The sequence below is a fragment of the Anabrus simplex genome, chromosome 8, assembly GCF_040414725.1.
Source record: "Anabrus simplex isolate iqAnaSimp1 chromosome 8, ASM4041472v1, whole genome shotgun sequence".
In the NCBI taxonomy this organism is placed as follows: domain Eukaryota; kingdom Metazoa; phylum Arthropoda; class Insecta; order Orthoptera; family Tettigoniidae; genus Anabrus; species Anabrus simplex.
Genome location: NC_090272.1, coordinates 154,671,624 through 154,697,025, shown reverse-complemented (window position 1 = coordinate 154,697,025; position 25,402 = coordinate 154,671,624). Strand labels below are relative to the sequence as shown.

Below are 25,402 nucleotides of genomic sequence, written 5' to 3'. Positions count from 1 at the left end.
ATATGTAATAGGTACGTATCTTGTACGAAGGACTCTGAATTACCCAAGTTTAATGGTCGGCAGTTTAATCCGATGGAATTCTTGAAAACGGTGGAGAAACGGTTTTCCAAGAATCTTGACGATGGTTTGATCGAATGGAGTATGGTTGATGAGATGTTGGATATTGCATTTGTTGGAGAAGCGAGATCCTGGTTTCAAGTTTATAGACAGGGTATTTCGAGTTTGGAGGAATTTAGGGAGAAATTTATTTCTAAATTTTGGAGTGATGCTATTCAGGGAAGGGAAAGAGATCGCGTGCTATTTGGCAAATATAGACCTCAGGAAGGTGTATCTATGACGGAGTATTTCTTAGCGCATGTTCTGATCAGCCAGAATATTGAAGGTCTAGCATCGGAGAGAGATACAGTCCGCCAGATGTTGAGGCATTTTCCGGAGAAGGTCGGATTAGCTGCATGTATGCAGAATATTGTTACGATTAAAGAATTAGAGCAGCTTTTAGAGAGGTTTGATGCTTTGGAAGGGCAGGGGAGGACTAGGCAAAGTGAAGGTAGAAATTACGGGGATAATGGGAGACAAGGTAATCAGGTAGCGGGAGATAGGAATAATCAGAATTTCAGTCATTCTAGGCAAGGGAATCAGGGTGGTAATTCCGGAAGGGGAAACAGACAGTCTAATCAGGGAGTTAATCACCATGAATATTATGGCAGAAGACCTAATCAAGGGGAATCAGAAAGTAGGGGGCGTACGGATCAAAGACCTCCAGATCAAGTGCAGAGACATGATAATAGTGAACAGTCCACGTCAAGTAATTTAAACCGGAATCGGACTTCTTAGTTGGGTCAGATAGGCAGTCCGATACCGAAATTCCTATTCACGTGATGAAACAGGTAAGTTATGATTTAGACGTGAAAGAGGAATTATTGAATGACCAAGTGTTTTGTGATCAGGAGGAATCTGAAGCTATTATGATTACGCCTGTGATTGAAGTTGAGATTTGGGAGAATAAGGTCAAGGCTTTATTAGATTCAGGTAGTGAGAAGTCTTGTATTAATCTTAAGTTTTATGATGATGCTAAGAGGAAAGGACATGTCATAGAGGAAATTCCTGTTAGTAACACTTTCATCTTGTCTGCGGTAGGCAGCAAATCACATAGAATTAAGAGTCAAGTGGCTATTCCAGTTAAGATAGGCAATGAGACTGTTTTTCAGGTATGTTTATTAGTGCCTAATTTAGTATATCCGGTGATTTTTGGGGCTGATTGGTTGGGTAGTCAAGGTGTTAAGTTGGATTATGATAGTGCGACGGTTCGATTCTTTTGGGGTAGTTCTCGTGATTTGATGAAATTGGAGTACAAGATCGATGAGGGAATTTTTGTTCATGAGTTGAGTTGTATCCAGGTGGCTTACGATGTTGAAGTAAATGAAGTTTGTGATAGAGAGTCACAGGTAAATCTGTGTCACATGTCTGTGGAGACTGGTCAGGAAGACCAGTTCCTCGAGGCTGTGGACAGAACGAATTTAGTACAGGAGCAGAAGGATTGCTTATTTTCTTTGTTAGTAGAGTATAGCGACGTTTTTAGTGGTAAGCCTGGAAAAACTCACCTTTATGAACATAAGTTTGACATCACTGATCGCTCGAGTTTTGTGGGACCGCGGTACCCTATTCCACATGTTCATGCCAGAGCTGTAGATGAGGTTATATCGAAAATGTTGGAGGATGGGATCATTGAACCATCAAGTAGTCAATATGTGAACCCTTTAGTGGTTGTGGCCAAGAAGGATGGGAGTGTTCGTGTGTGCTTGGATGCCAGACAGATGAACAGACGCATTGCACCCGATCAACAACGACCTGAGACTACCGAAGACCTAATCCAACGTTTCGATGGTAGGAAATGGCTCACGGCGGTTGATTTAAGCTCTAGTTTCTGGCAAGTTCCCTTAAGGAAGGAAGATCGGCAGTTCACCGCATTTCTTTATAAGAATAAGTTATTTCAGTTCACACGCGTCCCTTTTGGCACAAAAACATCATCTGCCGCACTTATCAGGGCTTTAGACATTGTGTTGGGACATGAAACGGAGGATTTCACCACCAGTTATGTTGATGATCTGGTCGTTGCGTCACATACATTCGAGGAACACATGAGACACTTAGAGATTGTTTTTCGTAAGTTGAGGGATGGAGGTTTCACCTTGAAATTGTATAAATCTACATTTTGTGCACAACACATAACATTTCTAGGTCACACTATCACGCAGCAGGGTGTAACTCCAGAACAGATGAAATTAGAACACATTTTCAACACCAGGACACCACGTAACGTCAAACAACTTCGGTCCTTTTTGGGAGTTTGCAATTATTTTAGGAGGTTTGTAATTAGATATTCATTTCTTGTAGAGCCATTTAGGGAACTCCTTAAGAGTAATGCTAGGTGGAACTGGGGTCCGGAGCATGATACAGCTTTCACACAACTTAAGTTAGGTTTTCGAGAAGCTGTCATGCTAAAATATCCTAGATCAGACCGTGCATACTTAGTTATGACTGATGCTAGCGATAAGGGGATTGCGGGGGTGTTATTTCAAGAGGATGATGAGGGTAACCTTGGGATTGTGTCTCTAGCTAGTAGGGGACTTAGTTTAGCTGAGAAGAGGTATACTGTTACCGAATTAGAGTTGCTTGCCATTGTGTACTCCTTGGGTAAATTTAGAACGTACGTGTTAGGAACTAAATTTAAGATTATGACTGATCACAATGCTCTGATTTTTATGCAGACGTGTAAGTTAACATCTAATCGTATGTCCCGTTGGATACTGGCCTTACAAGAGTACGACTTTGACATATCTCATGTCAAAGGGGCAGACAATGTCTTAGCAGATTTCTTGAGTAGAAACCCTCAGGTATCTCGTGAAGACATTGTCGCCGAACAGTCAGGAGGAATTTTAGTATGTACTGCTAAATTTTATGATCGTAAGGAGGAGAAGTTACGTTTGCGTAAGATTAATCTGGAACAGAGGAAGGATGTTGACCTCATTCAGATAATTTGTGAATTGGAGGCTAGTGAGCCTGATACTCAGATTCAGAAAGGTAACACGTGGTACCGACTACAAGGTGATTTACTGGCTAAGAAGTGTTATAACGATGTGTGGTGTGTGATAGTCCCCAAGTCTTTGACAGAAGACATTGTTTGGTTTTATCACAAGGAGTTGGGCCATTTCGGTCCAGACAAGGTTTTATGTGCTCTTCAGTACAATTTCATTTGGAAGAACATGGGAAGGGACGTTAGGAAAATTCTAGCGACTTGTGACTTGTGTCAGCGCTGCAAGCACCCCAACAGGCATTTAGAGGGTCCTAGACAGGTAGTTTTGACGCAGGCGCCTGGAGAGCTTGTATGCGTGGATCTGTATGGACCGTTAGTGTCTTCTCGGTATGGATACCAGTTTATATTTGTCGTATTAGATGCCTTCAGCAAATACGTCAAGTTGTATCCCCTGAGGAAAGCCACAGGGAGAGGGTGTGTCAATCAGATCATTGACAAGTATGTGCCTGAGTTTGGTAAGCCACTCAGGATACTATCAGACCATGGATCACAATTTTCCTCAAAAATCTGGAGAACCAAATTGGCGGAAATTGGGATCCAGCATATTTATTCGTCGATACGATATCCGCAAGGGAATATGTCTGAAAGAGTCATGAGAGAACTCGGCAGGATGTTCAGGTCGTATGTGAGCGAGAAACACAGCTCATGGTTTAATCGCCTGGACGATATTGAGCGGTGGTTTAACGTCACTAAGCACGACAGTACTGGACATTCTCCGATTGAGGTTCAATTAGGTAGGAAGCCTACCAACGAACTCGCTAGAATACTAGGTTTAGCTACAGGAGAGGCGGTACCCAGGGATATCTGTATCCAGCTGGCTAGGGAAAATTTAATTAAGGCAGGTAATAGGAGAATTCGCCAGCAAAAGGGAAAAGTACAGGACGAGTTTGAGGTGGGAGACGAGGTGCTTCTCAGAGTTCCTCATTTGTCGAATGCCGATCAGAAAACTATGCATAAGTTTTTTCAATTGTATCAGGGTCCGTATACTGTGGACAGTAGAATAGGCAAGTGTGCTTATAGGCTCCTAACCACTGACAACAAGGTTCTTGGAACATTTAATATCTATAGCCTTCGCAGATATAAGAGATAGGATCTGCACCTTGGATGTATATAGTATCAATTTTAATGTATGTGTACAGTAGCAAGAAGGGATTGTGTTCCATGCTATATGAAACAATCAGAGTTGTGTGTATATAGCCATATTATTATTATTGTTATTGTTTGGACAAATTGTATTTCGTGTGTGCGAATGCAATGCAGTAGACGCAATGTATATATCATTATTACAGTAAATTATGTATTCTGTTATGCCATTATAAGGTTATGTATGAAGTTCTGTTTTATGGTGAATCATAATATATGATATCATCGATTCACCAAGGGGGCGTTATGTGATAGTACATATATCACACCCCCGAATTATATGTAGAAGTTAGAGATATTGTCAGTATTCGATTTATTATTATTATTATTATTATTATTATTATTATTATTATTATTATTATTATCAGTATTATTATTATTATTATTAGTATTTCATTTATACATTTTGCCATTTATATTGGTAAGCTGGAAGATATCCACATATGTAGGTATGAGTAATTTGTTTTGCACGAGTGGGAAAACCTTGCTTTAATAACTCTGGTAATTTGAATGAGTCATCTGGCTACCCCAGTGTTTGTTGATGTACTTGTGTCAGGAAATTCCATTTGTCATGTATATATCCCAGCCTGATGAGATGAGCTTGTTGTTGTATTAGGAAAGTTTGGTGATTCATGTAAAACTCAAGAGTGTTTGTTTATCTCTTGGGAGAAAGGAGAAGTTCAGGGCATGTCTTGACAAGAGGTTCACTCATGATTGGCTGGCAAGCACCAATCCAGACGTATCATCTGAGAGGAGGGGGATGTTGATGTCTATAAAAGGTTGATCATACGGCGGCAACCAGAGAGATTGTATGAGAGACATTGTAAGGGTGATTGTAAAGGAACGAGAAGGTAGATAACTACAACTACAACTGACGCACTGTACGGGAAGGAAGTGGTGCTGATACACGGTACTGGAGTGACACGGCAGCAATGAACTGGACTTAAAACGTTCGTGGAGCGTAGTCGTGTTATGTTTGTGGAAAGTGGCTGATTGTGGAGAGTGCTTGCGCATTAAGTATTGTAGCACTTGTGGCGGCCTAGCATTATATGTTGGTGAAAGCTATCTCAGACTTTCCATAAATTTATATGTTGAGGATCGACAGACGTGTGTATATATCTTTACAACAAGTGTTAAAATATGTGAACACAGTAGTACAAGGTACAGTATCTGTGTGATGTGATAACTGCCGATTATGAGAATCGGTAAATCGAATTGATATAGAGACAGTGAAGGGTGTTTATCTTCATACATGTACATTGTTCATCGGACCATCTACAAATGGTAGCTTAGTTCTCGCTTTCGTTTTCCCACGATTTTCATTATTGTTGTTGTTGTAAATATGGAGTCTTCCAGCAATATTTTATGTGTGTATTATATGTATAATGTTGTATGTTGATGAGGTGCTCATGCACGGAATTTGTTAAGAATATAGTTAGCTATTTTAGAATCAGTGTTATTGATGAACCTAGGTGCAGTTCCTACCTAATTAGTCGTTTTCAGGAGGTTAGGTAACGCCTGCAGCAGATGTACCAGTACGCAGCATTATGTACACGCCCTGGGATATAAAGTTTATCATGCTCTTATCTAAATTCGAGGGATCCATTCTGGTGAACTCTGGCGCCCATACTACGGACATTTCGGTTAATTATGCTTATTAATTTTATTACGTTTTTGAGTAATTTTATTTATATATTTTTATTTATCAGTAGTCATCAACTTATTACAATACATATCTATACATAACCGACCAGCGGGTACAAAGCATAACAAATATAATTCGATGGATAACCGAGAAAATTTTTGAAAGTGATATAAAGTGTGTTTAGTATAAATACTTTATATAGTTAATCCAAATCCTTAGATGTCTAAACACTTATACCACACGTTAACAAGTCTCATAAATTTAACTGAATAAGTAACCCAATTCAAAAGAATTAACAGTGAGATTGATCAAAACGGTAGTTAAGTTCTTTACAAGTCAGTCCTTATACCACACAATCATACAAAATTTCAAACAAGATGAGGGGTGGAGACGGGACGAGAATGAGGGAACTGAGAGACACGACCAGCGTGAAAAAGAGTTCTAACTCCAAGGTTGCTTTACAGATTAGTGCCCAAAACACAAATGGATTTTAGTGCCGTGTAATTGCGTGACCCTACCATCTCCGTCATTATTTAGAAAGATGAATGTGACGATGCTTAACATGACTTGATCTCTATGTCTCATCTGAAACAAAACAGCAGCAGTCAAAGGGACTAGAGAATCAGCTCTGTCCAGTGTTGTGTGCTCGCACATCCAGTAGGGAACGGCCTCTCGTTCAACCTGCCCAAGTGGGCCAGATGACGTGTAATTATATGGTCTACAGTATATTCTAGAATTTGTGAGACATAGAGCGACGTCAGAGGGGGGCGGGAGAGTCAGCTGATCATTCAAAATGGCAGTCGGTCAGTCAGTGGAGAACAGGACCAGCAGAAGGTAGAGTGATATGAAGTGCTGGGGACACAGTTCGGGGCACAACATCACACAACCACAGTACGTTGAGGCTATGTCATGGGCCGTGAAGGATGGGTGAAGTTCTCCCAGTCACTCTCTATCACTGCTGCAATATCCGAGTTTGAAACGGAGGAAGAAAATAATGAAAGAAAAAGGACAGAAATCCACGACATTTTCAATTTACGTTATAAGAAGAAAAGTAATTTATGTTCATTGCAGTTTGTGTATTTTGATCGGAGGATACAATAATGAGTTAGGCCTACAACCTCAAATATTTTTATAATGTAAGTAATGAATTACGAGGATACAATAAAGAGTTAGGCCTATAACCTCAAATATTTTCATAATGTACGTAATGAATTACAATTTCCACTATTACATTTTAAGTGGTACACAAAATAATACGGAGTTAAGGTGGATAAGCTGTTGCTTGTGGGTGTTTGGGTTTAAATTATCTGATAAACTCACCAACAATCCAATCACATTTACCGGGAAGAACATCAATGAGGTTACTTATTTGAAGGCATACAGTACATTTACTGGGTAGATATATTTACGCTGTTGCCGTACTTTAATCTTAGATAGTAAATATCTATGTCCTCATTCGTGATGTAACTCCCTCTTGCCATTTATAGGCTCGCTATTATAATCGGACGCCTGTTAAATTTTAAACACTATTTTCAAAAATTCAGTGAAAGGAAAAGTCACACTACAGTACAACACTGTGCAAAATAATTGTTGCAGTATGTAATTATATCAATTTTTGCTCAATGAGTAACAGGAATTTTACTTCCTTTTAAAATGAAAATACGGTCATTCCCATGCAAGGAATTGTAAATCGTAGCTTGTATGGTTAAACCCTGTACCTTTATAGATGGTAACACAAATATTATAACGCGTCAGTTTTCCTTGAATGAATACATAAGAAAATTAAAACTATATTGAACGCAATACTGAACCCTTGACTTGTATAATTATGGGTTCAATACAGTATAAATCAAACTGGAATATCTTCAAAAGGTCAGTTTTTGTTGCAATTATAGAGTTTTATTTTAAATAATCTATCCCGATCAGAGTAGTGGAGGAGAGCTTCGTAATCACAACCGAACGTCAATGCTCCCTCGCTTCCTTGCAAAGTGTGTTTGCTCTTTCGCTTCACTGTGACGTATGCTTATTACGTAAGCTGCCCACATCTACATCACGCCAGCCTGGCCGCACTGGGCAAGCCTCAACGGGCGCCCAGCTGAACACCTCTGTTATAGACCGTTGTTAATTCAAATCAATCAATGAATAACAATCAATCAATACTGATCTGCATTTAGGGCAGTCGCCCAGGAGGCAGATTCCCTATCTGTTGTTATTCTAGCCTTTTCCTAAATTATTTCAAAGAAATTTGAAATTTATTGAACATCTCCCTTGGTAAGTTATTCCAATCCCTAACTCCCCTTTCTATAAATGAATATTTGCCCCAGTTTGTCCTCTTGAATTCCAACTTTATCTTCATATTGTGATCTTTCCTACTTTTATAAACGCCACTCAAACTTATTCGTCTACTAATGTCATTCCACGCAATCTCTCCGCTGACAGCTCGGAACATACCACTCATAACCTTTTAGCATCCTACATCAGTATCTTCAATACGGATAACAATGATTTTTATCACTTGCAACATACCACTCAGTCGAGCAGCTCTTCTTCTTTCTCTCAATTCTTCCCAGCCCAAACTATGCAACATTTTTGTAATGCTACTCTTTTATCGGAAATCACCCAGAACAAATCGAGCTGCTTTTCTTTGGATTTTTTCCAGTTCTTGAATCAGGTAATCCTGGTGAGGGTCCCATACACTGGAACCATACTCTAGTTGGGGTCTTACCAGAGACTTATATGCCCTCTTCTTTACATCCTTACTACAACCCCTAAACACCCTCATAACCATGTGCAGAGATCTGTACCCTTTATTTACAATCCCATTTATGTGATTACCCCAATGAAGATCTTTCCTTATATTAACCCCTAGATACTTACAATGATCCCCAAAAGGAACTTTCACCCCATCAACGCAGTAATTAAAACTCAGAGGACTCTTCCTATTTGTGAAACTCACAACCTGACTTTTAACCCCATTTATCAACATACCATCACCTGCTGTCCATCTCACAACATTTTCGAGGTCACGTTGCAGTTGCTCACAGTCCTGTAACTTATTTATTACTCTATAGAGAATAACATCATCCGCAAAAAGCCTTACCTCTGATTCCACTCCTTTACTCATATCATTTATATATATATAAGAAAACATAAAGGTCCGATAATACTGCCTTGAGGAATTCCCCTCTTAATTTTTACAGGGTCAGATAAAGCTTCACCTACTCTAATTCTCTGAGATCTATTTTCTAGAAATATAGCAACCCATTCAGTCACTCTTTTGTCTAGTCCAATTGCACTCATTTTTGCTAGTAGTCTCCCATGATCCACCCTATCAAATGCTTTAGACATGTCAATTGCGATACAGTCCATTTGACTTCCTGAATCCAAGATATCTGCTATATCTTGCTGGAATCCTACAAGTTGAGCTTCAGTGGAATAACCTTGCCTAAAACCGAACTGCCTTCTGTCGAAACAGTTATTAATTTCACAAACATGTCTAATATAATCAGAAAGAATGCCTGCCCAAAGCTTACATACAATGCATGTCAAACTTACTGGCCTGTAATTTTCAGCTTTATGTCTATCACCCTTTCCTTTATACACAGGGGCTACTATAGCAACTCTCCATTCACCTGGTATAGCTCCTCTGACCAAACAATACTCAAATAAGTACTTCAGATATGGTACTATATCCCAACTCATTGTCTTTAGTATATCCCCAGAAATCTCGTCAATTCCAGCCGCTTTTCTAGTTTTCAACTTTTGTATCTTATTGTAAATGTCATTTTTGAAGAAATAAGGTTTTTTGAAAATCATGACAGCATTAAACATAACATCAAAAGCAATTCTTTCATTACTGATTGCTAGACAAAACTAAACAGAAAAAAACAGAGAAGGTGGTAGGTAGGTACGTCCAATAATCACTGACTGACCCAGTCACTGGTATACTATGTTACTTAACATACTAGACTAATAGTTGCGTCCTTAACCAGAAGGAATATGCCATTCGTTTGTGTTGTGACCATTAGGTCAACTCTGTACTTCAATATTTAGTGATAACTTCCAGAGTGTCCAGCTAAGTCATATTTCACACCACTGTGGGTACCAATATTTCTTGCATTACTCAACGGACAGATGTTACGTTTAAAAACGCCTAACCATCCATAGCCTTACCAGAACTTTTAACTTGCATGCTATCTACATTCTTCATTCTATTCATTCTAAACTTTGAGACTAATTGGAAATCCTTGGCTTCATTTCTCCTACATGATTTCAGTAAAATATCTAACAATTTTATTAAATCTTTCCGTCTTTGATCCTGTGAATGCTTTTCTTGATGCTCCAGCATTATTAAACTTTTCTTTGTCTTTCTCCGAACATCACGTGTTACACTTGGAAACACCAAACTTTTCTGCAATCTGTACATTAGTACATTTTGCCTTATGTAAAACCTGCAATTTGAAGTTTATACTATATTATATTATATTATATTACTCATATCTTCAATTACTGTATAAATACAGGAACTTTTCCAGACATTTGGAAGGATGCTCTAGTGATTCCAGTATTAAAGAACATCACATCATATTATCCATCAGACTACCGCCCTATATCAATACTCCCTCCACTTGCGAAAGCCCTTGAACGACTAATTCACGAGCAACTAACTGAATATCTCACAAATCATTCACCACTAGACCCATTGCAATCTGGCTTCAGGAAGGGCCACAGTACGACGACAGCACTCCTTCGGGTAACAGATGATATCAGGCTTGCTATGGATAAACGACAGGTGACGGTGCTCACGCTCCTTGATTTTAGCAGTGCATTTGATACAGTCAACATACAACTACTCCTTTCAAAATTGCGCTCCCTTGGCGTCGACCGGAATGCACTCAATTTCTTTATATCCTACCTCACAAATCGTCATCAGTGTGTCTCAGTAAACAATGTTACGTCGAAATGGGCTCTGTGCTGGTACCTTTATTATTCAGCCTGCATATCAATGATATTTCATCCCCACTTGTCCACTGTAAATACCATCTGTATGCTGACGACCTAACGGTATATTACCAAACCAGTGTAGATAGTATATGCGAAGCGATTCAGCATATGAATACAGACCTACAATGACTCACAACGTATGCCAGAAACAATGCCTTACTCATCAACCCACGAAAGCATAATAATTGGACACAAAAAATTACTATGTGCTCTAAATAGTAATCACAATCCTCCCCCAATTACCATTGATGATACCAAAGTGCCATACTCCAAGATTGTTACAAACCTTAGGGTCATCTTAAATGAGACTCTGACCTGGAATGAGCATATAACTAATATGTGCACAAAAGTACATGCATCCATTTATCCTTTGAAGCATCATAAAAATGTTCTCCCACTGGACCTTAAATTAAAACTCATACAAACACTTCTATTTCCAATCTCTGACTACTGTGACAGTTTATTGACTGACCTAACCTGTGAACTAGCAACAACATGTACAGAACTCTTGCATTCGATATGCCTTCCAGCACCGACATGAAGCTCATACAACACCATACTACAAAAAGTTGGGATAGCTACGTTTAAATGAACGTAGAAAAATGCACCAAATGACCCTCGTCTATCAGTTGCTTTCTTCAAACAGCCCCACCTATCTATCGTCCAATTTTAGGCTTCTTTCTTCGTTCCACGAAATTAACACTCGTTCCGGATCACTACTTGAAATTGCATCGCATCGAACAAATACCTACAGCCATTCATTCCTGGTCTCTGCTTCAAGTTACGGAATACGATCCTGGAAGATATTAAAAAGCCTTGCTCTTCTAGGACATTTAAAACAGCCTACCGTAAATTCCTCCAGAGTACATACAGTTGACTCGAATGAATGTAAGAGTGAATGACGTGTGAATGAAACCAAAAATTATGTACTAGATTTAAGTTCTTAGGCTATCCCATTTACGTTCTTACGATTCTCATTTAAGACTGTTCGTAGAAATAGACTGCATAGTAACATCGATTTTAGTATACTCAGATTGTAACATACTAATATTCAGTTAATTTATTTTAGCCTTATATTTGAACAAGTTTTCCTTTAAGCTAGTTGTAGATATATTCTTTAGGTTATAAGTAGATATTTTCTTTTGTTATTATCCTCTCTCTATTTATCCTATAATTTTTCATCAGTAATAACCTTAATTAATTGTATTATTGTAATTCCTTATCTGACTTACATATCTCAATAACAGTAATTCATTACAATGATATTTTAGATTAATACTGTAAAAATAAAAATAAAATTGTATGTGGTTACGTGTAAGAGAGGGCCAAGAGCCCTAACTTCGCCACGTAATAAAGACAACAACAACAACAACAACAATAATAATAATAATAATAATAATAATAATAATAATAATAATAATAATAATAATAATAATAACCCCTCTCTCCTTTATTTAACTGAAGTGACAAACACATTCTCTTTTCCACACAGTCCACCATTACTAGAATAGTGGCCAAAACTGAATGCAAGAACACTGACACCAACCCAAGTAACAACAGATCACAAGTCACAAGTTCGAAAAAAAAAAAAAAATCGTCATATCATCACACTCTAGAAACTTTGATTTTTTTGTAACCCTGAGCTCAGTTGCAATGCGCATGGTGACTTTTGCCGCAAAAGCCAATACAGTCGGGGAATGATACCAATAGACCTTCACAAAAACGAGTCTTTGATGATGACGATAACTGAGAGCTGTTGGTTAAAGGCACCTACCATCTAGGTCATTGGCCCCTGATGATATGGTAGGGGTGTGATATTTTGGTATTAACGATAAATGCGAAATTTTTGGGAACTTAAAATTAAGTGTGGAAAACACTAATCTCGTGAAGAAAGTCAGGAAATCATGGTTTTTTTAATTTCCAAATAATAATAACGCCACTGGCGCGAAACACTTGTAAAAACAATATTCGTGTGGACTAAAAAAAAAAGTCACCATTTGCCTATGTACAGTATGTGACAATGAAACGGCACTATCTTTACTAGCAGAAGTACATTAGCAGTCAAAAGCAAGTAACTCTAACCTCAAAAGAACTTATCACATGATGCCTACAGGCAAAATAAGGAGCCTGAAGTTTGCATTTTTATGTTTTTGGATTACAGATGCATGGGATCGCATTCCTGAGAGTTTCTTCATGAAATTCTTCAAGAAAAGCAGCATTTCAAATGCAATGGATGGGCGTGAAATGACGCAGTTTGGAGTCCAACGATGAGGCTTCAAGTTCTGCAGGCGAATACAGCAGTGCTGACAAAGATTACCATAGGTCTATCTTTAAATATCAATAAAATGCTTTGAAATGTTTCTTACGATACTCGTTATACTGTAATTAGTCATTTCTTCACTTTTACCAACATAATATTCCACTTTTCTTCCATTTTAGATTGAATTCTGGTTCCACATGGACTTCTTGTATTGGTTATTGCATATTTTTTGCATTTACCTTGTGTTATCTGTTCTGGCGTATTTCAAGTCATAGGGAAGCCGTCTGCCATCACAGTGCACTCTCATGCATTTCAATATGCACAAGAAAGTTTTATGTATTTGATTCCAAAGCAAAAGTGTTGATGTGCAAATTATGTAATATGCGAGTCACATGGGAAAGGAAGGATTTGTGCAACAAAAACCTGAACAATGACTTCCATAAGAAAAACAGCATTCTCAAGTAAACAAAAGAAAGCAGTTGTCAATTGTAGATAGTCTCAAGAATGCCAAAAAGATGGATAAAGGAGACTTCATCAGTAGTCATCAGTAGTATGGTGTCAGCCTTCCTGGGAGCATATATTTCTCTCAATAAGCTTGACCATGCTTGAATAAGCACATACTTAGGGTAAGGAAATATATTCTTTCTGGTATATAGGTTATATCCACTCTCCAATCTCAATCCAAGTAATCATTTGTATTTTTATTTTTTTTAATTCTAGGAGCTGGAGATCTACCACTCGCAAACATACTACGCAAGAATTATGTTCCCAAAGCGAATAAGGATTATGAAAAATGTGTAAGAAAAGCTAGTAAACATGAATAAATAATTGTGCACTGTAACAAGACAATGAACAGAAAGGGCGAGGCAGTGTTCATTATCATTTCCCGAGTTTCTCAGGAGAGTGGAAGCTCTTCAATACTTCTTGTTGCAGGAGTCAAGATTCTGGAAAATGTGAATGTGGTTGCTTACTGTCAGGCATTAGTAGAAGTTTTCACAACATTCGTAGTGGAGTGTAAGAACATCGTAGCGATAGTAATGGATGGAGCTACGTAGGTACATAATGAGTTGTGTTCGTACACTCAAGTATCTTCTATCAGAAACGCTCATCCATGTCCAATGCTAGGCACATAAATTAGATGAACTAACGAAAATATATACCAGTGGACTTTAAAACCTAAATGAATGAATTGCTGAAACAAAAAATGCTTTCCTGAATATACGGAAATGTAAGGATGGTGGTGTTGAATATCTAGATGGTGAAAAATCAGAGGCTTGCAGACTGAACGCTGAAAGGCATAACAGTCTATAATGATAATGTATGTATGTATGTATGTATGTATGTATGTATGTATGAAAAATCAGCCAAGTTGTTTCCCTCCCCGGTTGATGGATGACGTCTGTCCTCTACATAGAATAATATCTGACAGAAATTACCGGCTATTTCTAAGAGTTGAAAAGCAATTCCGATTCAGCAGCATTTGCATATTTTAATGTCTTTACTCGTGGAAAAGTTAAGGCTATAAAGTGTGAAGCTACGTTTGTGAAAGAACACTGCAGTTCTGTAATAAAGCTGACCACTACTTTGGTGGGACCACCGAGCTCGATAGCTGCAGTCGCTTAAGTGCGGCCAGTATCCAGTATTCGGGAGATAGTAGGTTCGAACCCCACTGTCGGCAGCCCTGAAAATGGTTTTCCGTGGTTTCCCATTTTCACACCAGGCAAATGCTGGGGCTGTACTTTAATTAAGACCACGGCCGCTTCCTTTCCACTCCTAGCCCTTCCCTGCCCTATTGTCGCCATAAGACCTATCTGTGTCGGTGCGACGTAAAGCAACTAGCAAAAAAAAAAACTTTGGTGGGACCAACCTATCCATTTGCTCACAAATTATATCCCAAACATCACAAACTACTGAGTGAGTGGCAACTCATCAAAAAATCCATATTAAGTGATGAAGTTACTAACATCCTTGCTACACTAAGTGAACAGAGGAAAGAAACAGCCAGCAGTAGGATGAAGCAAGTGGCAAAGAAAACTGTTGCCAAGTTGCAATATAATAATATAAGTTAATATAATGATCCTACAGGAAAGGTTGTCAAAGCTGCTGCCGAACTCTGCTCAGCAACCGTGTCAACAACACCCTTCTAGATAAAGTGAAAAACACTGCTGCACTAGATGGCGTCTCAAAATCAGATTTCTTACGGAATTACCAGGTTCTACAAAGCCTAGCAAAAGAATATGTAGGAGGAAAGAGTGAATGCAATTTGGTAAACGGTATTTTAATAGGCATGCTTGAGGATCACAACAGTTTTGTCTCTAAATCTCTACGTTCACTGTAGTTTTCTGTGTCAAACGTTGTAGGTGAGAGAGGGTTTTCAGTGTATGTATATAAAGATATTTTATCTGATAGATGAGTTAGCTTGTGTGCAAATGTGGGAACTGTTTTAAGACTTTTCAATCAGTGTCATACAGATTAGATAATGTTCAAAAGTACTCCATAGTTTCTTTTTGTCTGTGTCTATAGATATGTACTTAATTTGTTGTATCGTAACTGGTATTTCCATGAAATAAGCACTAAAATCATTAAAAAAGCACTGAAATTGAGGTAAATTAAACACAAAATCACACCCCTGGTATGAGATGAAGAGAAATAAAATGATAGATTAAAATTTAATATGTATCCTTTGACTATCACTTTTTATAATAAGGATGAGAAACAATTATTATGAATTTAAAATAAAATCAATGTATCTAACTCACAATGCCTTATTTTCCTATCAAATGGTTAAAAATAGTAAAATGTAATAATATTTAATAAGGCACTAACTTAGAAGTAAAATAATGTATTTTATTAAACTTAAAAAGTAAAAACATTTTAAAATTCATGAAGACAGATAAAAACGAAGTCAATAGAATAAATGCATAGTTACAAAAATGGAAAAAAGAAAAATTGAATAATATAAAAACCTCACTTGTAAACACAATAAAACAGGCCAATATACCTTATAAAACAGATGACAAGGTCTCCAGACTGCTTGTTATCTCACAGAATGAGGGAGATGGTATTCGGAAGTATATGGTATACGGCGCAGATTAGCCAGGTCTGCACATTCTGTAAGGATGTGTACTACAGTCAGATGGCCGCCACAAGAACATGCTGGATGGGGATCTTCTCCCTTCAGTACATAGGTGTGTGTTGCTGTACCATGGCCGATCCGAAGATGACATAACACCACCACTTCTCTCAGAGAAACCCAAAAGAAAGTCTTCCATACCTATGTTCTTCCTTCAATCATTTTCAGCTTATTGTCCACTCCTACTTCCAATAAGATATTACCAAATGTCTCAGATGAGAACAAATATCACTGGTTGGAATCTTGTAAGGTGATGCAGGGGGGTAATGTGACTGCTTACCTGGCACCCCTATCAGTTAAATTGTTTCCTGCTACACACAAGTGGCTTGGGAACTACAGAAAAGTAATTCTAGTGTTAACCATCCAAAACCCAGTCAGCAGGTCCTGGATCTGCCACACCATATGGTGTCACGGGAAACATGTATCGAGAGACTGTAAAGAGCTCAAGGAGTCGATACACAGTAAAGTGCTCAAGGTCACTCGACAGCGTGAACCACAGAGCTTCACGGATAGCATAGAGCTGTGCTGTGTACACACTACAGGTTTCAGGCAGAGGAAAAAGAAACCTCTTATTATCAATGGTGAATATGCAGCCTACTTTCGCTTCTGCTCTCGAAGAAAGCTAACAGAGTTGGCTAGTGTGTGTATGCTTCGAAACACTGAGCCGGCGCAGTAAGCTGTCTTCGATGCCTCGACACAACAACGCTGCACTGCTTCGAAGCAGTGAGACTGCTACGTGTGTCATGTCACGTGAACAGAAACAACAGTTGTTCCGTACATGTATGCTACATCGATGCTTCAAAACAGTGATGGTGCTTTATCTTCTCGCCTCAACAGAAACATTCCGCGTGACATTGCCCTGAAGATGAGCCGACGCTTCATATTCTGAACCGCAATTCCGGTTACCGAAAGAACAATGTACTCCGCAATGTAAGGTCTTAGTTTTGCACAGAAATGGGACATTGTTTTCAAAGCAGGGTCATACTATAACAGAAAGACGCCTCCGTTTGTCAAGAGCAAAATTTTCTACAATTATGTTTTTAACTTCAATATGAAGTAATTTCAAAACTGGCTTAGGTCAAGTTGTTACTTTACATATAATACCAAACTTCGACTCTTCTTAGATTTCACTTCTCACTTTATAATCATTTACATTAGTTCATTTATTTTATTAACTAACTATGCTTTCGTTATACTAGTTTAGGTTGTTTGTTAATGTACATAAAATTCCAATTTCTGACTCTTCTTGCATTTCAATAATGTTAATAATGTTATTTGCTTTACGTCCCACTAACTACTTCTACGGTTCCGGAGACGCCGAGGTGCCGGACTTTAGTCCTGCAGGAGTTCTTTTACGTGCCAGTAAATCTACTGGTATGAGGCTGACGTATTTGAGCACCTTCAAATACCACTGGACTGAGCTATGATCGAACCTGCAAAGTTGGGGTCAGAAGGCCAGCACCTCAACCGTCCGAGCCACTCAGCCCAGCTTCTTGCATTTCATTACTCATTTTATAATTATTGAAGTTAGTTCATTTACTTAGACTAGTATTTTAATATTCTTTTGTAACTGGATTAGGTTAAGTTTGTTATTGTACATAGAATACCTAGTTTGAACTCTTCTTAAATTTCATTAATCATTTTATAATTATTCAAATTAATTACTGCTTTAGTGTGCTTTCAACTGTAAAATTGATCCCTTTTAGTATCATTGTAAGCACTTAGTGAAGAAGCAAACGCAGTTTATTACTATGTAATGTAATACTATACTGTAATTCATCTATTTATCATACTGTATTTTGTACATTTGCTCATTAAATATTTCATGAACCTCATATTTTATCGTTATAAGAACATTGAACAGTTTATTCAGTGAACTGAATTTAGCTATGAAGCGTGGTTCATGTTTCACCACACCATCGTGAAGCACTGCTTCTCTTGTAGTCCATGACAGAAGTTGCCGTGTGTCAACACACTGCTTCAATGTGCCATCGCGAGACACTGTCCAGGTACTGCTTCTCTTGCAGTCAGAGACGGAAGTATGCCATGCGTCGACACATTGCTTCGAAGCAATTCACCGTGCCGTATCAAATGTTTTGAAACAGTCAGCAGTGTCACTTCGCTCATCTCTACCAGCCAACAATGAACATGAAGGGCCTCCGATAAATAGAAGTGTCCGTGTTCATTTTTGGACTGGTGAATAGATCCAGGATTATTTCAGGATGTCTTACTAACCACGCAGGTACCTTACTTGGTCATATAACAAGACAAGGTACATCAAACAATCTGTATCTGCGTTGCTCGTGGATAAGCCACATACAACAGACTGTTTTTGTTGTGGAATATGCAGGGATAGCTTGTGTGAATTGGCGTCTGCTGTAAATTCACAGCATAGGAAAACATCTTTAGCTGGTGTCTCAGGTGTAAAGGTGGCACACCAGGTTCTGCGAGCAGGCTGGCAATGGGACTAGTACAAAAAGTTCCCATCACAAGCCTACCACACCATCTGCTGTGGTGGTTGCTATTCAGTTTTTCAAGAACATTTTTCCTTGCTGATTCATATGCTGCACTGCTGTAGTCTAATCTGGAATAAAATACATGCACTGCAAAAGCATAGGAGCAACTTATGATCAGTCCCCCATGTAGTGCCCCTAAGAAACCTTAAAAATATTGAGTTTCTTAGCGCATTCGTCTTTTATGTGACGCACGTGTGTCTCCCACAATATCTTACTATCAAAAAGGTGCCCAAGAAATTAGTACTACAAGAAGAGCGACCCCCGCCCCCAAGTAAAGCTCAGGATGGGGATGAAGAGTGTACTTCTGGCAGCAGTGAACAACAGAGGTCTTGTCCATCGAAAACCAAAAGCCATATTCTTCTAAGGTCCATAGTTTCACTCTCCTAATAGCTTTCTGTAATTGTTGCTCTGCAACTGCCATATTTTGCAAGATATAATACACAGCAAAATTATCCACATATAGAGACAGTATTACTGCTGAACCCACAGTAGTGAAAATACTGTTTATGGCAATCGCAAACAGAGCGACACTGAGAACTGATCATTAAGGGGCTCCATTTTCCTGAACGTGGTATTGCGAATGTGCTCTCAGACACAGAATAGACGGAGACAAAACATTTGCAGTAACAACTGGCAAGTTACCTCTGAATTTCCACAAATGCAGGGATAAAAAGATGCCATGTGGACAGAACTCTCCAGGCATACCAGGTGGTCAGTGGTGGAGCGAGCAGCACAAAAGCCACATTGGTACTCAGATAAAAGGCCTCTTAAATGAGCTTGTGTTAGAGAGATAGTCGGTTCAAACCCCAGTGTTAACAGCCCTGAAGAGGGTTTTGCGTGGTTTCCCATTTTCACACCAGACAAAAATCAGGGCTGTACCTTAATTAAGGCCACGGTTGTTTCCTTCCCCTTCCTAGCCATTTTTCTATCCCATCGTCGCCATAAGACCTATTTCCATTAGTATGACGTAAAACAAATTGTAAAAAAAAGGAAATTGAAGGAAGGACAGTATCAAAGATCTTGTGCATGGGAGTCAAAATGTCCAATATAGGTGTTTCTGATAATTATCTTGAGCTATCCAGATCAGGAAAGATGACAGTTTAGCCCTTCCAGGATGAAAATATATCAGATGGATCCAGTATCGTAAGTCTGTGTGGGATAAGGAATATAATATAAATTATTATAGACTGTCATTTGATCAGGAAGGATAAATCTCTTCTTCTTTCCTTAAAAACTGTATGTGCAGATAGCATCCAAATTATTCAAACATAAGAATTTACTTAACCTAACCAAAATGCAATATGTCCTATATTCCCATACAGAATTTCACACAATCAACAGGGACAAAGACTAATATTTTATATAATGATATATATATATATATTCCATCTAACTTTGTAATATCGATTAATGAAATCAAATTCTAATCTATTGGTTGATTGGCTGTTGAAAATAGTAAAATTTAGTTTCACCCAAAATAGAAGTAAGGAAATACCTCGCATTTTAGAAAACGCCAACGTAGGTTCAGAGTTGATGAATTCTGCTACATGGTCATATGTCAATTCCTTTGGATTATTGGCATGTGCATAACTCCGTTTCATTAATTCCACCAAGAATCCTTCCTGCGAACAGCAGAAAAAAAACATATTTATTAATTTAGGGAGACAATGTTAGCCATATTGTGGGATTGTGGGAGTAAGGGTAGATTATCACAAGCAATAAAAGACATCCAGGTTATGTTGACAACTGGGCTGCAGTGATAATTGATGGTAGAATGAGTTCTTGGTTCAATGAACTTACAGGGGTTAGACAAGGCTGTAATCTTTCAGTTTTGTTGTCCATAGTTAACATGGATCATTTACTGAAAGGAATATTTAAAGTGTCAAGGAGGAATTCAGTTAGGTAGAAATGTAAAGCAGTTTGGCCTATGCTGATGAGTATCTAAATAAAAGTCTGCAATTTAATATTCTGGAACAACAGATTTGGACTGGTTAGAGTATTGATCTGGACAGACCACATTTTCATGTCAAGGAAAGGGGGTCTAGAGGCATAAGTACCACCCCCACCCCCAGGTGAGGGCTTGAAGCACCATATATACTGATAGTATAACCTGGGAGAACAATCCTTATCACCATTCATTTAGGAGTTTTTATTGCGGTGTGGTTGGCAATGGCACGCATCTACAAAAGTCATTCAGCCAATAGCAATATTCGTTCGTACACCTATTTTACAAAATGGTGGTAGTTTTACTTTATTTTTATCTTTTTCACTATAAAAATAAAGTACTGTAACTATTTAGGGATGGGTCTCCTTGTATGGAGCAGAGACGTGGACCATCCTCAAACGTGATCGTGAATGGATAGAAAGCTTTGAAATGTGGTGATGGAGGAAAATGTTAAGGATTCTTTGGACAGCTCATCGCACAAACACATCAATCCTGAACCAACTTCAGATAAACATTTGTCTATCGTGTAAGGTCTCTCAGCAGATTGTACACTACATTGGACATATAATGCGCCGAGATGGTAGTCTTCAAAAGCCGATTGTTGAGGGCAAAGTCCAGGGAACCAGACGAGGACGAGTACCAACGCGATGGATTGACATGGTGAACGGCCCCCTACAGAGTTCTCTCAGAGCAACCACATTGAAAGCTTTAGATAGGGAAGAATGGCAGAGTATGGTTCATCGGCTAGAGGGCTGAAAATTATGATAGTCACGACGCCTCAGGCATGAGGCAAAACAAAGAAGAAGAAGAAGAAGAAGAAGAAGAAGAAGAAGAAGAAGAAGAAGAAGAAGAAGAAGAAGAAGAAGAAGAAGAAGAAGAAGAAGAAGAAGAAGAAGAAGGGTCCCAAGCAGTTGGTAATGAACACTTCTTTCTCTCTCTCCTATATGTTCAATTAAGTAAGATGTATAAGACTCCATATCCTAAGTTTGTAGATGAAGTGTTGGGACTGGTTCCACTTCTACAGATGTATCTAATTATTTTCTCCTGCTAACCCTATCATTTGCAATTCATGCATAAAATAATCATAAATTTATAGTAATACCAGTATGTAGTAAGTCAAAATGTTTTATGAGTAACAACTGATAACTATGGAGAAAAGAAGTGCATATTATTATCTACATGGTACTTGACACATTAAACGAAGTAATACAGATTTCCTGAATTAGAAACAACTACAACTTCTTCAGCTTAAAACAGTTATGAATTGGTACAATTTAGTCTCTGCAATAAGAAAAAACTTCTTTAACATATGAAGCATGGTTATTCTATAGGCAAGCTCTGTATCATCATAATATCATACTGTAGGTATTCATTCTCTCACTGATGAGTAGAACCACTGTTTTCTGATTGGATGAATGTTATTAATTATGGGTTCTTAGATAGATAGATAGATAGATAAAAGCCTTTATTATCTGTGGCAAAGTTAGGGCTCCTGGCCCTTTCTTACACTTAAACACACACATATAATTACTTATTAATTACTACGAAACTGACAAACCTATCACACTAAGAACTACAAATAACACTAATGTTTAAGACAATATACGAATATATACACGTGCACAAAAAAGAAAGGAACTGCCTACATAGTACAGATTCGAAATAATTACTAACTTCAATACAACTCAAAGAAATGCAAAAATAAAAATACTAATAGTAAAAATATTAAGTAAAATATCACTCATTCTTGGAGTAATAGATGGCTGAAGAAATTGATTTATTTAAGAACAAAAAAATCTGCTGCAATCTTTCCACATCAAATCTGCCAAAGCTGCTTGTTGTAGAACCAAACGACCATTTTTCAGTTCTCTTCAACAATATCTTTTGTCAGACTTCTGCCTTAACCACTGTTGCTTAAAATACTGTGGTCCGGCTCCACGGGTGACTGGTTAGTACACTGGCCTTTGGCCCACGGCGTCCCGAGTTGAATTCCCAGCTGGTTTGGGGATTTTTACTTTAATAGGTTAATCCCTCTTGGTGTGGGGACTGGGTGCGTGTGCCATCTTCAGCCTCAATTTCATTCAAGGTAAAGCCTCATTCTCACCTGAAAGATCGGCCTCTCTGGAGGCCACAAACCATTACATTTAAAATGTTATGGATACCATGGGTAATACGTTATCACATTGGCCGATTAGATGCTACATTCTTCCAGCTGCCGATGTCAATTTGGCATTTCTTCAAATCAACTTTAGTCATATACAGTAAAGTCTCACAAATTCACCCTGTTGTGGACTGAGAGTGATGGTAAATATCAGCCCCGGAAAAGATTAGGACGTACCCTGCAAAAAGCGATATGCAGGTTTTGTGCTAGGGGAGCTGTGAAAAGTTGGTGACCAGCAACCAATATTATGAAGGGAGGAATAATGAATGTTATGACTGGGCGAGTTGGCCGTGCGCGTAGAGGCGCGCGGTTGTGAGCTTGCATCCGGGAGATAGGGGGTTCGAATCCCACTGTCGGCAGCCCTGAAGATGGTTTTCCGTGGTTTCCCATTTTCACACCAGGCAAATGCTGGGGCTGTACCTTAATTAAGCCACGGCCGCTTCCTTCCAACTCCTAGGCCATTCCTATCCCATCGTCGCCATAAGCCCTATCTGTGTCGGTACGACGTAAAGCCCCTAGCAAAAAAAAATTAATGTTATGACCCTGACAGGAAAGTGAGAAGAATTGATTGACATTATGGAGAAAGAGAATGTTGCAATGATGGGACTGAGTGAAGTCAAGTGGAAGGGAAAGGGAGTGAAGAAAATGAATAGAGGATATACCCGGGGAGTGGGGGAGGTAAGGCAAAGAATGGACCAGGAGTGATTGTTAACAAACCCCTGAATGAAAATGTGGATAGGGTAGACTATGTCAGTAACAGAATAATCACAGTACGAATGAGTGAAAGACTTCATCCAAATGTATGCACCCCAAACTGGAAACAGTGAGGAAAATATAGAGGAATTCTTGGAGACACTTGAGAAAGTAATCCCTGATGTGGAAGTGATAGTCATGGGACACCTCAATGAGCAGGTTGGAAATGACTGATACCTAACAAAGAGGGAAAAAGAAAGGTCCCACCTATTCAATACCAGTTAAATAAAGTCCAATTATCTTTATTAAATGTTGGGACTAGTTTCGACCCTGTTATTTGGATCATCTTCAGCCTTAATAACAAGATAGAAAAAAAATATGTTACATGCAAAACAATTGCCAATAATACACTGAAATTGGCATGTCTTAGACTTGTTTATATAATACGCTTATGAGCACATGTGAGCCGTAGTCGAGTTGTAGTTATTTACATATACATCTGGAGTTAAATGGGTAACTTATCCTCATTGGGAATAAAGTCTTGAAGTAAAACAGCACATTAGAATAAAAACACAATCACAATTAAAAAAATAAAATTAAAATAACACATTAAAAGCGTCTTCCAGTATTAAGTAGGTAATACAATGTCTTTTGATATGTTTATAAACCTTGCAATAGTGCTGATATTAGGTGTTTTGAGGTATAAGTGTGGATGTGTTGATCAACAAATTATGTTTAGTAGCTAAGGCATACTATTAGCAATTTACAGTGATATTCAAAGGGGACATTCACAATCTGAATAATGAGTAAATGGCCTTCCGTTCGAGGTAGAGTGATCCGTCAATTCCATACAGAGTTAATGTCTGGAAAAAAAAGATAAGTAAAAGGTTGAGAGAATTGGGAAAATTAGAATGGAAATAACAAACAATAATATTTGATCGTATGAGACTCACATCCTGGTTCTTCTATGCTAGTCTGTGAACACGCAAAGACCAACAATAAAACTGATCGTTCAAAGGGAGCAATAGCATGTCTTAAGGTGATGGGGAATGGGGAAGAAGTGAGTGAGGAGGGGCAGGTAGGGAACGGAGGTGTGAAGATATGTAAGTTGAAGGGTTTGAGGTATTTCTTTTAAGTTTTTGTTTCTTATAAATAGGAATGATGACATCAAAATGAATATCGGATTTCACAATAATCTTGTTAGTACTGAAATTAGGATTAATATATTGATCAATATGAATGTAAAGGTTTTCCAGGATGTTGAGCATTAGACCTTTCTTCTCAGTTTTTAAAATACTTAAATCTTTGTTAATAGATGTAAAGCTGTGCTTAGATTCTGATATATATTGCGCTATTGCAGAAAGCCGACTAAACTTAATGACATTAACATGTTCCATATGCCTTATTAGAAAACTATGGCCTATTTAACCTGCATTACAAATTTTGCGGTTTCGGCATTGTCATTTATAAACAATGACTGAGAAAATTTGTCATTTTGATTGATGGTGTGTGTATATTGTAAAAAATGGAAAAGATATTGTTATTCATTTTAAAGGCTATTCGTTGATTAATTTTTTTTTAGTAATTTGATATATATTTGGATTATTGAATGTAAATGAAGAATAAGTTTAATTGCCTATTGTTTCTATGGCTAAGGTGGAAAGCTGGCATCTTTTGGTTGTATTATTTTATTGACGAATTGAGGACTTTACCAATTGAACTTGGCTACTGGTCGTATGATGCTTAATTCGTGACAAAGGTCTTGTTTAAACAAGGGGATGGTACGAGCTCTATTAACCATTCTGTAG

At 38.2% G+C, this 25,402-nt stretch overlaps 1 protein-coding gene across 1 annotated transcript in view; it reads right to left on the bottom strand.

The window, feature by feature from the left end:
• The window catches only part of LOC136879225 (uncharacterized), a 62,218-nt gene that overhangs the window by 11,968 nt on the left and 24,848 nt on the right, over positions 1-25,402 (bottom strand). The window contains exon 2 of the mRNA XM_067153028.2: positions 20,291-20,417. Within this exon, the coding sequence (XP_067009129.2) occupies positions 20,291-20,417 (127 nt within the window). The remainder of the gene's footprint in view (positions 1-20,290; positions 20,418-25,402) is intronic.